Below are 15,376 nucleotides of genomic sequence, written 5' to 3'. Positions count from 1 at the left end.
AATTTATCATGATAACGATATATATAGTCATATTGCCCAAGCCTACTGATGTTTAACACATTCTTTGTTGTTATGTGTATGTATGTTAGTGTATGTGTATATGTTGCTTGGTACAATGCTTGATACCAGGGCTGGGCAATATCGTGATAATGATAAATTGTGTCAGAATATCTCACAAAATGCTTTTCGGAACATGTGAATACTTAAAAAACACTTCCCAAGTGTAGTTTGGATTACAAAGAATGAAAAGAGAGTCCTGTTTAATCAGATTTAGTGCCTCACAGTGTGTGAAATGTTAAATATGAATCATTCATAGTTTGTGGTATTATTTTTAAATGTGGCACTTCTTTGTCTGTTCCAACTTATCAGATGTCAGAAAAAATAAATATTGTGACATATTGTGTATTGAGAAAACTTTTGAAAGCACTGTAACTTTACATTTATGTCACATTGCCCAGCTCTGCTTGATGCAAATGTAAATTCTGTTGTGTCAGTAAAGCAGATATTTAGTTGAAAATGATTCTGATGTGTTTGTATGTTACAGACACTACGGCAGAGGGGAAGCAGTCGAGAGCCCAACGAAACGGAAGAAGAAGATTCTGGCATCAGCAAATGCAGCAAAGTCGACGATGAAACAGTAAGTTAGAAAGTGTGTGTGTGTGTGTGTGTGTGTACTGTGCAAAAGTCAGGGACACCTTTCATTTATTCCATTCAAAACAATTATTAAGTGCAAGTTATTCATTATTCAGGAGGAATTTCAGTAGAAAATAAGTGAAAAACACTAAAACTGGAGTTCAAGAAATGATTCAAAGCTACAGAGAAAATTGGGCTCCTAACAACCACCTGGAAGACCTGCTAGACACCAAAGCTGCCCCCATCAGATAAACAGCACTTAAAGCTTTCATCTCTGAGAGAGAGGAGAAAATCAAGCTGCTTCAGATCTGAAAACATCCACAGGTGTTTCTGTCCATCCTTCCACTGTGAGAAGACGACTCAGCGCTGTGGGTCTGAAAGGACGTGTAGCTGTCAAGAAGAACCTCACTGAGAAAAGGAGACGGACACATCAAACAAAGAAGCTGAACAATGGACTGACCACCCCAGAGTCCAGACCTCAACACCACTGAATGTGTTTGATTACTTCAGAAAATGATCAACCAGCTTCTAAGACTGAACTTTGGAGGTGTGTCTGCAGATTCTTTGAGGAACTGAAAGTGAGTCTCCTGAAAAGAATGGAAGCTGTAATGAAGGTAAAGAGAAAAATTAAATTTGTTGTTTAATTTTCTTTTGTTTTCATGTTTCTGTACTTTGCTGAAGCTGAAGATTAAATAAGTTGTACTGAAATCACTGCAAATTAAATAAATGACGGGTACGAGAGAGAGAGAGAGAGAGAGAGAGAGAGAGAGGAGGAGTGCAAGAGTGATGTTTATCAGCCTTTCTCTGTCTGGGTCACTGTGTCACTCATTTAGCGTGACACTCACCAACCCTGTCAACAAACCCTCATAAACCCTCTGGGTGAAGTTTGGACTGAAAAGAGAGAAAAAAAAGGCCAGAAAGCAGAAGTTAATTTTTTTGCTGCTCCCACGAGGCTGCAGTTTCACTTGTGACAGAAAACAGTAGTGAATGTACAGTTTCTGTTTCTCTCTGTTTTGTCTCTCTCTCCTCTTCTCTGTACTTCTTTTTTATTTATTGGAATTTTTGTTTTTTTTCTGTTTCTCTCATTTTCATTCTTTTTCTCTCTGTTCTCTTTATTTCTCATTGTTTCTCTCCATTTCTCTGCTTCTCTTTATGTTATTATGTTTCTCTCTGTTTCTCTTGCTCTCTAGGTTTTTCTTCCTAGTTTTACCACTCTCTCTCTCTTTCTCTCTCTCTCTCTCTCTCTCTCTCTCTCTCTCGTCCCTCTCTCTGCCTTTGTTTGTCTTTGCTCTTTGTATAAACTCAGTTTGTAAGAGAGTGAGAGAGGTGACCACACCACAGGTCACTCACCCCTTTTCACAGAGAAACAACTTACAATTATATAACACATCCCTCCTAAGCCCTATTAAAACTATTAATCCAGTATGAATCTGCAGTGTGTGTAGTTTTACAGTCTGACGGTAATAATTGTGGAGCGATTTTAATCCAGTATGAATCTGCAGTGTGTGTAGTTTTACGGTCTGACAGTAATAATTGTGGAGCGATTTTAATCCAGTATGAATCTGCAGTGTGAGCAGTTTTACAGTCTGACGGTAATAATTGTGGAGCGATTTTAATCCAGTATGAATCTGCAGTGTGTGTAGTTTTACAGTCTGACAGTAATAATTGTGGAGCGATTTTAATCCAGTATGAATCTGCAGTGTGTGTAGTTTTACAGTCTGACAGTAATAATTGTGGAGCGATTTTAATCCAGTATGAATCTGCAGTGTGTGTAGTTTTACGGTCTGACAGTAATAATTGTGGAGCGATTTTAATCCAGTACGAATCTGCAGTGTGTGTAGTTTTACAGTCTGACTAATAATTGTGGAGCGATTTTAATCCAGTACGAATCTACAGTGTGTGTAGTTTTACGGTCTGACAGTAATAATTGTGGAGCGATTTTAATCCAGTATGAATCTGCAGTGTGTGTAGTTTTACAGTCTGACTAATAATTGTGGAGCGATTTTAATCCAGTATTAATCTACAGTGTGTGTAGTTTTACGGTCTGACAGTAATAATTGTGGAGTGATTTTAATCCAGTATGAATCTGCGGTGTGTGTAGTTTTACAGTCTGACGGTAATAATTGTGGAGTGATTTTAATCCAGTATGAATCTGCGGTGTGTGTAGTTTTACAGTCTGACGGTAATAATTGTGGAGTGATTTTAATCCAGTACGAATCTGCAGTGTGTGTAGTTTTACAGTCTGACGGTAAGAATTGTGGAGCGATTTTAATCCAGTATGAATCTGCGGTGTGTGTAGTTTTACAGTCTGACGGTAATAATTGTGGAGCGATTTTAATCCAGTATGAATCTGCAGTGTGTGTAGTTTTACAGTCTGACGGTAATAATTGTGGAGTGATTTTAATCCAGTACGAATCTGCAGTGTGTGTAGTTTTACAGTCTGACGGTAATAATTGTGGAGTGATTTTAATCCAGTACGAATCTGCAGTGTGTGTAGTTTTACAGTCTGACGGTAATAATTGTGGAGCGATTTTAATCCAGTACGAATCTGCAGTGTGTGTAGTTTTACAGTCTGACGGTAATAATTGTGGAGCGATTTTAATCCAGTACGAATCTGCAGTGTGTGTAGTTTTACAGTCTGACGGTAATAATTGTGGAGCGATTTTAATCCAGTATGAATCTGCAGTGTGTGTAGTTTTACAGTCTGACTAATAATTGTGGAGCGATTTTAATCCAGTACGAATCTGCAGTGTGTGTAGTTTTACAGTCTGACGGTAATAATTGTGGAGCGATTTTAATCCAGTACGAATCTGCAGTGTGTGTAGTTTTACAGTCTGACTGTAATAATTGTGGAGTGATTTTAATCCAGTATGAATCTGCAGTGTGTGTAGTTTTACAGTCTGACAGTAATAATTGTGAAGCGATTTTAATCCAGTACGAATCTGCAGTGTGTGTAGTTTTACAGTCTGACGGTAATAATTGTGGAGCGATTTTAATCCAGTATGAATCTGCAGTGTGTGTAGTTTTACAGTCTGACTGTAATAATTGTGGAGTGATTTTAATCCAGTATGAATCTGCAGTGTGTGTAGTTTTACAGTCTGACAATAATAATTGTGGAGCGATTTTAATCCAGTATGAATCTGCAGTGTGAGCAGTTTTCCAGTCTGAAGCCATTTTAATCTATTATCATTTAAAATACAATCGAAATATGAGTATGATTAGGGGGGCCTGCAGAAAGAGCATATCTTTATTGTCATAAAGCAGCTAAATATTAGCAGTAAATTCTTTCTATACTGCAAAAATATGGTATCTTGGGAAGTGAAATTATCTAAATACAATTGAGATATCTATTATTTCTCATGTTGAGATTGTTATACACTTATTATATGATTATTTATCTTATTTCTAGACATTTTTACTTGTTTAAGTCATTTATCATTCAGTATTGGCAGATACTTTTGCTTGTTTTAAAAAATATGCTTGGAATAAGCAAAATTATAATGTATAGTGAGATAATTGCACTTGATAAAATGACTTAAAACAAGTAAAAATGTCATATAATATTCCTGCAACCATCTCAAAGCTGGAAATATCAGATAAATTGATTTAAGTTCGTTGTACTTGATGACTCCATTTCATGTGGCGTGCTTTTACGGGTGCATGTATGGCTGCATGTATAGTTTCGTGCAGTGACTTGCAAAATCTTGGTTTTATGGTTGTGACTTCAGGGCAAGCTACACTCATTACACACTTTAACACACACATTCACACACATCCACATAAACATACACACATTTTCACACACACATACAACCACACACATACAGATGCCCACGCTGTGTGACATACCTTCATTCTGACATAATTATTATTCATTATTTAATTCATTAATAGAAAGCCACAGGCACAAAGTCAGAACTTCTACAGCACTCGTCAACAGGTTTGACCACAGTTCAGAAGCTACAACAGGAAGTTTTCTTTTACAGCTGTGGAGGAATAAGAAAAAACAATATCGATGCCAACTATGAAAATAATATAATAATTACTAAGGGTGTAAAAATGCGTCAGCACATTGTAATGCATTGATCTGAAATACTTCCTGTAATTATGTTTGTGTATTCATTGTATTTATAAAAATAACCACAATAAATTCATGCAATTCAATTCAGCCATAATGAAAGTAGATATATCATGATGCATACCTTAAAGGGAAGTTCCATCAATTTTTCAAATTTTTGACATAATTAAATGGTTAAGATGTAAACAAAGTCATTCAGAGTGGTTTAATTTAAGTGGTTTGAGTCAGAATTGTTCACAGAAAGTTACTACATGAAATGGTTATGAATTCACTGCCTGATGCCTCAGATATTGTTTTATAATAGTTTTGAGAAGATTTTGGCTGAAAATGTATTACTGTATTTTTCCATTCATGGCTGAGAGGTACATGCAGGATGTTGTGAGACAAAATAGTCCTCAAAGAAAACATATTTTTTTCAGATTTGCCACCATTTTACTGTCATCAACATTGCATATAAAAGCTCATGTAAGTTCACTGGGGGTTTTGGATAGTAAATAAAATGTCTGTATTTGTGTTGTAGACATTGAGACCCCTGTTTCCTATCACCACCACTGTAAAGAAGTCTGTAGGTTTCTCTAGAGCGGAGTACTGTATAAACTTTGTTTAAATGTCAACAATTAAATGATGGAGAAATTTTGAAAAATTGATGGAGTTCCCCTTTAACTGAATTGAATCATGAGGTCAGAGATGTACACTCCTAATAATGAGTTATTTGTTGTTACAGTTTTCTCCAGATTGTTAAAAACAGTGCTGTGAAGTGACCATTGTAAAAATAGCACCTGTAGCGGTCAGTGGAGAAGCATTTGACAACACAGTGCCCAGCTGAAGTTTTCTGTTGCACCTTAAAATGGTGCAGCAGTTACACTCTGGCTCACAACCTCAGCCTCGTAGGTGTTTGTAGTTTCATCCGTTCCAGGTAAAGGCAAAACAGCAGAAGCATCTCGTACATCTCGTTCCAGGCTGATTCCCGGAGTTTTCTGAAGCTTTCGGTAATCTCACTTCCTTCCCAGGAAGGTCTCTTTCTGCACTCTGTCATATCATTAATCAGCTGACCCAGGCTAATCACCACTGAACTGCTTCCTTTATCTCTGACAGATACTAGTAAAATCACAGACGCTGGTCTTTTTCAGGCAGGGAACTCGCGTACTACAGTCTCTGTGAGACTATCGAAGATGCCATGCTATATTTATAGAGTTTCACACCATCCAAACTTTCATTTCCTTCCTCTCTTCCTCTCTCTGTGCAGCCAGTGTGAGTAACAGAGAAAGCAGGCCAATCTCTGTCACATCTTACATAAATAGAAAACAACCACAACAGAAATGATGACTGATTATCTATAGATACAATCACTCACAGCAACGTTTCACTAAATCTGAGATAAACGCACCTGCACTTCCTGACTCTGAGGCATGGTGGTAGCGCCCCCTGCTGCGCATTTCACCAACCACATCTGCACCTTCCGCTTACCTGTGGCACAGAAACTCAAGTGTTTGAACTTTTTCAGAGTGTAGTGGTTATATTTATAACAAAACATTGACTAAAGTTCTTGGATTTTATTTAATGGGTTAAAGTGGGTTTCTCTTTTGTGGTGGTGACTTCACTCATGTTTATTTTTGTCTACATTTTTGCCACAAGCAGGCAAAATTTCCATCCTGGGTACTACTTTAGAATACGACTACCTTTATAAAGCATTTATAAATAGTTTAAAAATAGTTTGTTAATGGTTATTAGTTAGGTCATAAACAGCTCATTATTAATAAGCATTTATAGCACAATAATAAAAAGGAAACGTGAGCTGTTATATCTGATGAATATGAATATGTGATGAAGTTGAAGGGTTTAATGCTAACTGATGAAGACAAAGATCAGCAAACATCAAAATCCGATGTTTGACAGTAGAAATGAAAGTGAGTTCACTGTTAGGCAAACGACAGGTCACTGTTGCCCTTTTTATTTATGTGTTGTACATGCTTAATAATGATTTTAAGGTCTTCAGGACCTAATAACTAACTATTAATAAACTAATTTTAAGCTATCATGAACAATTTATAAGGGTAGTCTTATTTTAAAGTGGTACCCCATCCAGTGACATATACAATGGCTCCGAAAGGTACTGAACACCACTTAGCCATGTATTAGATTTTGAGGCGTGCTGCATGTGTGACCATAGAAGTCGACTGTAGAGGTTTTATTGGCTACTGACTTTGCAAAGCCTGCTGCCTCCTGGGCAAAAAGTTTAAAGTAACATCAGAGGCAGCTGAGAAAGCCTCAAGATGGCTCTGGATTAAGAGGGGTGTTCTGTGGCACACAGCTTGGGCATAGGCCAAGATTTGCTCAGCCCTGGTCGAATCGCCTCAGGGAAGGTGTCTGATAGTTGAAACTCAAACTCAAAGCACGCAGTGACCCCAGGTACCATCACTGATGATTTGCCCAAAGCATCGCATAGTGTATGTAAAAGCTGTTATTGTTTTTTTATCTCTTTCCAGGTTTTAGTTTTTACGGTTCTAAGAGTTTTTGTTGTATTTATACTATTTAAGACTTTAGAAGTTTCTGTTGTGAGTTTAAAACTTTGACAGTTGACAACTGACAGTCAATAAAAGGCCTTAAAATTATTCTTGGGATTGTAGACAAAATGTTTATGTCGGTCAGGGCATAGTGCAAATAATATTCAGATTTGAATCAGGTCAGTTTAGACACTTCCATTTAATCACTAGTAAACTTCAAAGTTCTTTAAGTTTCTTAAAGCTACACTGTGTAAGTTTCCTTTCTGGTGGAATTATGTGAACAGTGCCAAAGAACATTTTGTAATGTGGGTTGTGCTTCGGACCACTACCCCGAGTGGATGAATATGATGATTGCAAATCAAAAGCGTTTTCAAAGAGAACTCAAAGAGGAGCTGGTTTTCTCAGTGGTGTCACTGAGATTGTCTTCGCTGATGGGATTGTGAGCTCAGAAGTGTACAAAGATGTTTTCAATGCAAACTTGCAGAAGAAACTGTTCAAACCAAAACCATCCAAAACTCACCAGCTGTTTTTTGAAAGAATGCAGCCTTGGAATTTGTTTTTAAAGTAAACCACACATGGTTTAACATTTTGATTTGTAAGCTGATAATAATCATAATAATAATAATCTTACTTTTATTCATAGAGCACATTTTATACATGTTCAAAGCACTGATTCTTAGATAAACTAAGAAAACTTACCAGCTGTAAATAGTTTGTTATACTTAATTACTGCCTTTAATTAGATAATTATGTTTTTTTTTCTGTGTACTTCTGTATACAAGTTCATTTATTGTACTAAAAATCAATAGAATTTCAGATTGTATAACTTCAGTCATTGAAATGAATGCACAGATATCATTACTGTTTGTTACTTGAGGCTGCTGTTATTGTATGACAGAAAAGACTGATCTCACTGTTAACAGACTGCTTGATTGGTTGCTATGTGTCTTCGATTTGATTCACTCATATCAGGACCTCTCAGTGCAGTGAGGGTTATGTTAAAGCTTCTTGCAAAAGGCTTTGATATGCTTTATACTGCGGTTGAAAAAGAACTGCAGGTCAACTGGCCACTGACCACAGTCTGCTTCTACTTTTCCACTAAAGCAAATTTTCATCATTTGGCGTGTAGCAGAATCTGGCAGCAGTGCGTGTTTAACTTGCCCTGTGTATGTGTGTGTAGGATCTGGTGGACTGGAGGAAGCCTCTGGCCTGGCAGGTGGGTCATCTGGGGGAGAAATATGACGCATGGGTCCATCAGCCCGTGGACCGGCCGATCCGACTGTTCGAGAACGACTTCTTTGAGGCTAACACCAAAACTGCATGGTGCGTACACACACAGTGGTCTGTGTTCAGATACAGGGGCTGTTAGAGTGACAGAAGAGATATGTGTGTAAATGTGCTGAATTTCTTTACATTGTAAAGATCGTTATGGACTAAATGTAAATTTGTTCCTGTGTTTTATAGTGATGCACTGAAATAAAATTTCCTGGCTGAAACTGAAATTCAGGACGCACCCAGCTAAAAACCTAAACCAAAAACCGAAAGAAAGTTGTTTGCATAAACATACTAAACATAAAAACTACAAGGTAATAAAGTGGCTTTTATTATAAAAAAGTCTGCGTTCAAAAGAACAAAATTGAACTGGCAATGAGGAAAAGTCGTTAACAAAAATGAAAAAAATAAACTTTCTAAAATTATTACAGTATGTAGGCTGCAGTATGCGCCACAAAATCCAACGACCTCGGACAACAGAGAATGGCTTGTAGTTCAAGGCAATGAATTCCGGTATTTTTTTATCTATTCTTTGCACTTTGCAATTTTTGGTCATTTCAAAACAGATGGCTACAGCTGTACAACCGTTACTATTAGAGCTCTTTCAAGATTTTAAACCCTTTATTTCTAACCAAAACTTAACAATGAAATAAGAGTATTTCTACAGTACTTACAGTGTTTAAATATAACAAGCATGATGATTGTTCTAAATAAAAATGAATGACAAATTACAGAGAGGCATATTATAGTTTGCAGAAATTACCAGGCCTTCCCTGATGGTTCCCATCTGGCTTTATGCTGAACAATTTGGCCAATCACATTCCACACATTGCATTATACAACCTCCTATGAGAAAACTAATCCAGCTCCAGCAGTGCCTTTGAGTTTTTATGAGCTCGTTTTATTTAGTTTAACTTCCCTCTCTGTCTTTCTTTGTGTGTTTATTTGTGCGCGCGCGTGTGTGTGTAGGTACATGGTTCCTGCTGTGTGGATGCCGCTGGTTATTTATCTGACCTGGTACTGCTACAGCTTGTTGGCACAAGGAAGCACCAGACTGTTTATAACATCAGGTGAACACAAACCCACGAGCATCACCTACATACATGTACACAACGATAAATCCATCCTTTTTAAAGTAATATCTGCTTGTGCTAATATTAGGCTTTATATTGTGTATTTTACTGCATGCATGTCACGTTACATACTCAGTATTATGTTTCTTTAGCCAACAAAACTGTCCTAAGTCAAATATTGAACTAAACATATTCATGCTGGCTGAAATCCCCCCCAAAGCAAACTTCTACAAAGAGGAAAAAGCTCCAGTTAGCCTAGATTCAATATAACTAACTTACATATCTTGAATATTAAGTTAAAAAGGGAATTACTGTGACTGTTTGAAAGAGGTGATTGTACTCTACATGGCATATTAGTTATCTGTATGGTGGGCCTGGTTTATTTGTTTTGTTTTGTTTTTTTTATTTGGTTGTTGTCCTGATTTCACTTTTTGCCCAGATGTGCAAATGCTGCTATATTAACCTTTAGTAGAGGTTCGGAGTCGTTGTTCTGTTGTACATACAATTTACTTTATATCATAATTTAAATGTCACTACATTTTTGCATTGTCAGTTACATAATTAATTACTTTTGCATTTACTCTGCATTCTGTATCAGCATCAAGTCTCCGTTTCTCATCTTATTTTAGTGTGTTTCAATTTTAAAAAATGACGAAATTTAAAAAATCTGCAAAGCAAAAACTGCACACTCAATAACTTTTCACACATTCAAATCATGATAAAATATTTGCTGTTCTACTTACAAGATTTAGAATCTGCATTTTAGATAGCAGTTTCATTTTAAAGTTGATATAAAGTCTGTTTTTAAATTAATTAATTAACCAATATAAAGTCATAGCAGGTGATAACCGCGGCTTCTGTAGCATAATAATGTTGATGTTTTAATGAAGGCCAAGTCCTAAAGCTGTGTTCTCTGCGTTGTGTCCAGAATACTCCATCCTGATCCATAAGTACAGCTTCCCCTTCATCTTCCTGGTGGGAATGTTCTTGTGGTCCTTCATCGAGTACTGCATCCACCGTTTCCTCTTCCACATGCGTCCACCTGCACACAACTATTACCTGATCACTCTGCACTTCCTGCTGCACGGACAGCACCACAAGGTGAGAGTTCTGTGGACAAATTTAGTCTAGACATTTAGTCAAATTTCAGCTACAATAGACTTACAGTTCCAGCCAAATTTCTGCAGCTTCAATCGGTGAGATGTCCACAGTCATTCAGAGCGGTTTGGTGTGAAATGGTTCATAGTAAGGAAACGAGGTGGTGATAGCAACCAGGGCTCACAATGTCTGCAACACAAATATAGCCATTTTATTTACTGTCCAAAACCACCAGTGAACCTATGCGTGTCTTCTGAGTTTTATATGGAATGTTGATTATGTGAATATAGAGGAAAAACTGAAAAACTAATTCTTTTGGGACTATTTTGCCTCACAGCCCCCTGCATGTGCCACTCCCATGAAAAGAAATGTAGGCCAAAATATTTAAACTGTTGGAAAACAATGTCTCAGACATCAGGCAGCCTGTTCATAACCATTTCATGTAATAACTTTACGAGCGGAAGCTTGTAGAATCATTAAAACACTTCAGACGTCTGGTTCCCATCACCTCCACTGTAAAGAATTCCTACTTGGTAACATTCTCTAGAACAGAGCATTTCACATCAAGACTCACTGAATGACTTTAAGCATTTAATTATGCAGAAATTTAAAAAGTGAAGTTCCCCTTTAAGGCTCAGCTTATCTCAAACATTCAGACCATAAATTTTAAACAGGAGCATCTGTATTGGAAGAAACGCTTAAGGAAGGTCATTTTGATCAGAATGAAATTGATGATGAAGGATCAACAATGTGAAACAGAATTTGTTGTTTTCATCCGACTGTGTTGAAATTGCAAAATAATCAACAAAATCTCTCTCTCTCTCTCTCTCTCTCTCGCTCTCTCTCTCAGTCCCCTTTCGATGGCTCTCGCCTGGTTTTCCCTCCCGGCATCGCCTCCATCGTGATTGGAGCGTTTTACCTGATTCTGAAGCAGCTGCTGCCGGAGGGTCTGGCTGTGTCTCTGTTTGTCGGGGGTCTGTGTGGGTATGTGATTTATGACATGATCCACTACTACCTCCACTACGGCTCCCCTCGCAAGGGCTCCTACCTGTACGGCCTCAAGGCCTACCACGTCAAACACCACTTCGAGCACCAAAGAGCGGGTATGTACTAAACTCTGTCTACTGATCTATTCTGTGTAGATCCTGTTTGACCTGTCAGTTTTGGTTTCCACTGTTTTCAGTGCAGTCTTTCCTCCATCAGGGGTCTTAAAGCAGTAGTTTGATGAACAATCAAATTTACAAAATGTTTAAACTTACCTCAAATTTAGTTGAACAGCCAAGACATGTCTGAAACTTTCCTCAAACAGTATTGAGTTGTTAAAGGGAAATTCCATCGATTTTTCAAAAAATTTGCATGGTGGTTTGATGTGAAATACTCCACTTTAGAGAATCGTACCTACTCTCAATTGTTTACAATAACGGAGATAGGAATCAGATGTTGGAAGAGTCTAATGTGTGTAGGTTCACTGGTGGTTTTGGATAGTAAATAAATGGCTATATTTGTGTTGTAAACATGGCAACCCCTGGTTCTTATCACCACCACTGTAAAGAAAGGTGAGGTGGTACATTTCTCTGCATTGCACCATTTCACATCAAACCACTCTGAATGAGTTTGATTGAGTTTTGCAGGAATTTAAAAAAGTGGTGGAATTCCCCTTTAAGTAATCCCTAATAGACTTGCTTATGTGGTTTTTGGCACTGTATGACACACTGTTATCTATTAACATGGACAGAATTCAGGCTTCAAGACTGTGACGTATTGTTGTCTATGTTAACATGCAACAGCGTGTCATAAACAAATTACACTAAAAATATCTTTGCCGATCGACTGCAACTGGGTTAAGGGAGGAAAAAGCTGTGGACATTTTCACTGAACTATCAATTTAAAGTCAACCTGAAAACAAAATTGAATTTTTTACCATGTTTGATCATCTCCTTGGTCAAGTCCTATCGTTTATAAGACAAAATTCTTGTTTTCCTGTAATCTTCTGGCAAAATATAATGACTTTTGCCACCCCAAAAACATCTCCTGATTTTAGTTACGTTACTGTGCACATCCTTCTCCCCCCACACCACCTATCATATTGACCTAAATGTTTTATATTATTATTTTATAGTATTTTTTCCCCTCTCTCTGCTGTGCTGTATCCACTAATAGTGCGTTTTTTTTTGCTCCCTCCAGGTTTTGGGATCACCACCACGTTCTGGGATTATCCCTTCAACACAGTTATCCCAGAGCAGACGTTTTAAAGCCCCGCCTTTTTTCACCAGTGTCTAAGCCCCGCCCCCAAAACCACCTCTCCGGCTTTTACTCTGTGAGGGAGACCTCACACATTGCTGCTTCTCCAAAAACCCAGCGCCAGAAACATCCCAAAATACTTATCATCATCATCATCATCATCATCACTCATCTGCCAATACAGGAGAAGCATTCGAATGTTGGAATCTATCTAATATTTATATCTAATAAATCATGTTCTTTTAATAATGTTGGATTAAGTCTTTGTTAGAGGCACTGGAAGCCCCCTCCAAATATCATGTACATAAAGGAAGAGTGATATAGGCAAGTGTGAGAGGGTGTGTGGATGTGAGGAGGAGAGGGGAAAGCAAGAGGGTGAGTGAGCGAGATAGTTTTAGATGAAGTTTTGAGCTAAAGCGAAGAAGAAGAGAGGAGGTGGGACAATCCTGTGTCCGTTCAGTGGTCATCAAGGCCACTGCCAGTGTAGAAATGTACTCAGGAATGCCCCGCTAATGCCCCAACACAACCTCACCATGCTTATATAAGGCTTGTCAGTGTTGCTGCTGTCAGAACGTTTCCCAAAGTCTTCTGTCTTCTCCTGTCGGTTAGACTGCTGCTCCTCTAACGGACGACACTGACAAACTTTTGTTCGTACATCATCTTTTCTCACCATTTCTGTCCATTATTCTCAGAAACTTGAAGGAATACACCAGCATTTTTTGAACCCAGCGTCTATCAGCTGCACCTGTCGCTTGGGGTCAGTTACTATTGACAATAGTTTTAAAATATTAAAGGTGTTTTGTGGATTGGTAGACTTTCACATTGACTGTACAATAAAGATGCAGCACTTTGAGCTGCCACCGGCATGAAAAGTACTATATAAATAAAATGTATTATTATAATTAATATTATAGAGATTAGGTTGAAAAAATGCTGGAGTACTCCTTTAAATTCATCAAGTCAAACCCACACTCTCTCTTTGTATTCCTCTGGGGAGTCTTTGTTTTTTGGTCTGTTAAAGGACACCAGTGTCCCTTCCGTCCCTTTTTTACGTCATTTTTTTGTAAGATAATGCCAACTTGACCCAGCAATAGAACAATGTCCTAGCCGGGGTGCAGCCACAGCCATTTGATTCCTTGCGTAACCCGTCATTAAAATATATTAGTGAGATGTTAAGCAGTGTTGCTTAAATAGAGATTAAAGGAGCGAAACAATGGCCCTTGGGCTTCCTAAACCAGGAAATGCGGGTGTGTTGTCATGGCGACAGAATCCGAACCCTCGAGGGCGTGACGCCGGGTGTTTGGGACTCTCCTTTTGGGAAGGTGTGGTTGCCTGGTTATCGTAGTTACCAGTTGGCGATTCGGGGTCACGTAGGGCCGCGATGTTGTAGATGTTGCCATGGCGACCCCATCCTGGGTTGACGATGACGGGTAGCGTCTGACCAGGACGCGGAGGAGAGCCCACGAAGCGCCATCAGCTGATCTCTCATCGGTTCACAATTGTGTCGTTCGTCCGCCTCGTCCAGTGCTGTCTCTCTCTCTCTCTGTCTCAAGCTTTATTAATTAGTAAATGTGTTCTATGTCTTTTTGTCTTATGTTCTAGAGTCTAGTCCCTTTACTGTTTTTTTCTTTTTTTGAAGCAGAAGTCACTACATGTAAGAACTTGCCATTCTGGTCAAAAGGAAACTGAGGCCTCTTTTACTAACTGCTGTATAAAGCCATTTATTCACACAGCGGAATGAAAAAAGTGATGCAATGGATTTGCCTGATTAAAATGTGTGAATAAAACCTATTACCTCAACACGGTTATTAAAATTAAGTAAAAGGCAAAATTGTGTTTTGAGTGCTTGATTCAATACATATTTAAATCGAGATCATTCAACGCATCACTTTTATTAAAGAAGAGCTTTTATGAGGCCACAGTCTCCCAGCGTGTGCATGATGGCTTAAAGACAAAGAAATCTAAATAGGAAATATTTAATATGTTCATTAAAATTACCCAATGTGCCTTACAGTGCACTCCCTACCTCCCTGCTCCTTCCTACGCTCGAATCATGTTACCAGTCAGTGGGACGTGTCCATTCGGAGGTGTATATGTCACGCCGAGATTTCTGAATGTTAGGTCAGGACTAAAAATGAAGCATATAATCCAAAAAATGAAATGTGTTCAGCGAAGTGTGACTGTGATTAGAAAATAACATGATGTCTTTCCACCTCCTCCTCGTGGCCTGCGTCCCGCTGACCGGGGATTTCTTCCAGTTTTTGATTAAAGTACAAACAGTAAATATATTTACATTTGTTTACCTGTAAGCAAAGTTTTAAGATTTAATTCAGAGAAACAAAATCTTTAAAGGAAATAAAAAACTAAAAAAAAGATGCCTCTAATAAATATGAAAATCTGTTTACTACTATATATTTTTATGTTGCAATAAATTTCTATGCAAGTGCACTTGTAAATAAATGTGTGTATATTTCTGA

At 38.0% G+C, this 15,376-nt stretch overlaps 1 protein-coding gene across 1 annotated transcript in view; it reads left to right on the top strand.

The window, feature by feature from the left end:
- The window catches only part of fa2h (fatty acid 2-hydroxylase), a 58,138-nt gene extending 42,762 nt beyond the window's left edge, over positions 1 to 15,376 (top strand). The window contains exons 2-7 of the mRNA XM_036568057.1: positions 545 to 637; positions 8,396 to 8,538; positions 9,457 to 9,557; positions 10,489 to 10,661; positions 11,509 to 11,761; positions 12,843 to 15,376. Of these exons, the coding sequence (XP_036423950.1) occupies positions 545 to 637; positions 8,396 to 8,538; positions 9,457 to 9,557; positions 10,489 to 10,661; positions 11,509 to 11,761; positions 12,843 to 12,910 (831 nt within the window). The 3' untranslated portion in view covers positions 12,911 to 15,376. The remainder of the gene's footprint in view (positions 1 to 544; positions 638 to 8,395; positions 8,539 to 9,456; positions 9,558 to 10,488; positions 10,662 to 11,508; positions 11,762 to 12,842) is intronic.

The sequence above is a fragment of the Colossoma macropomum genome, unplaced genomic scaffold, assembly GCF_904425465.1.
Source record: "Colossoma macropomum unplaced genomic scaffold, Colossoma_macropomum, whole genome shotgun sequence".
Taxonomy (NCBI): domain Eukaryota; kingdom Metazoa; phylum Chordata; class Actinopteri; order Characiformes; family Serrasalmidae; genus Colossoma; species Colossoma macropomum.
Note: the sequence above shows the minus strand (reverse complement) of the source record. Positions and strands in the feature narration are given on the sequence as shown.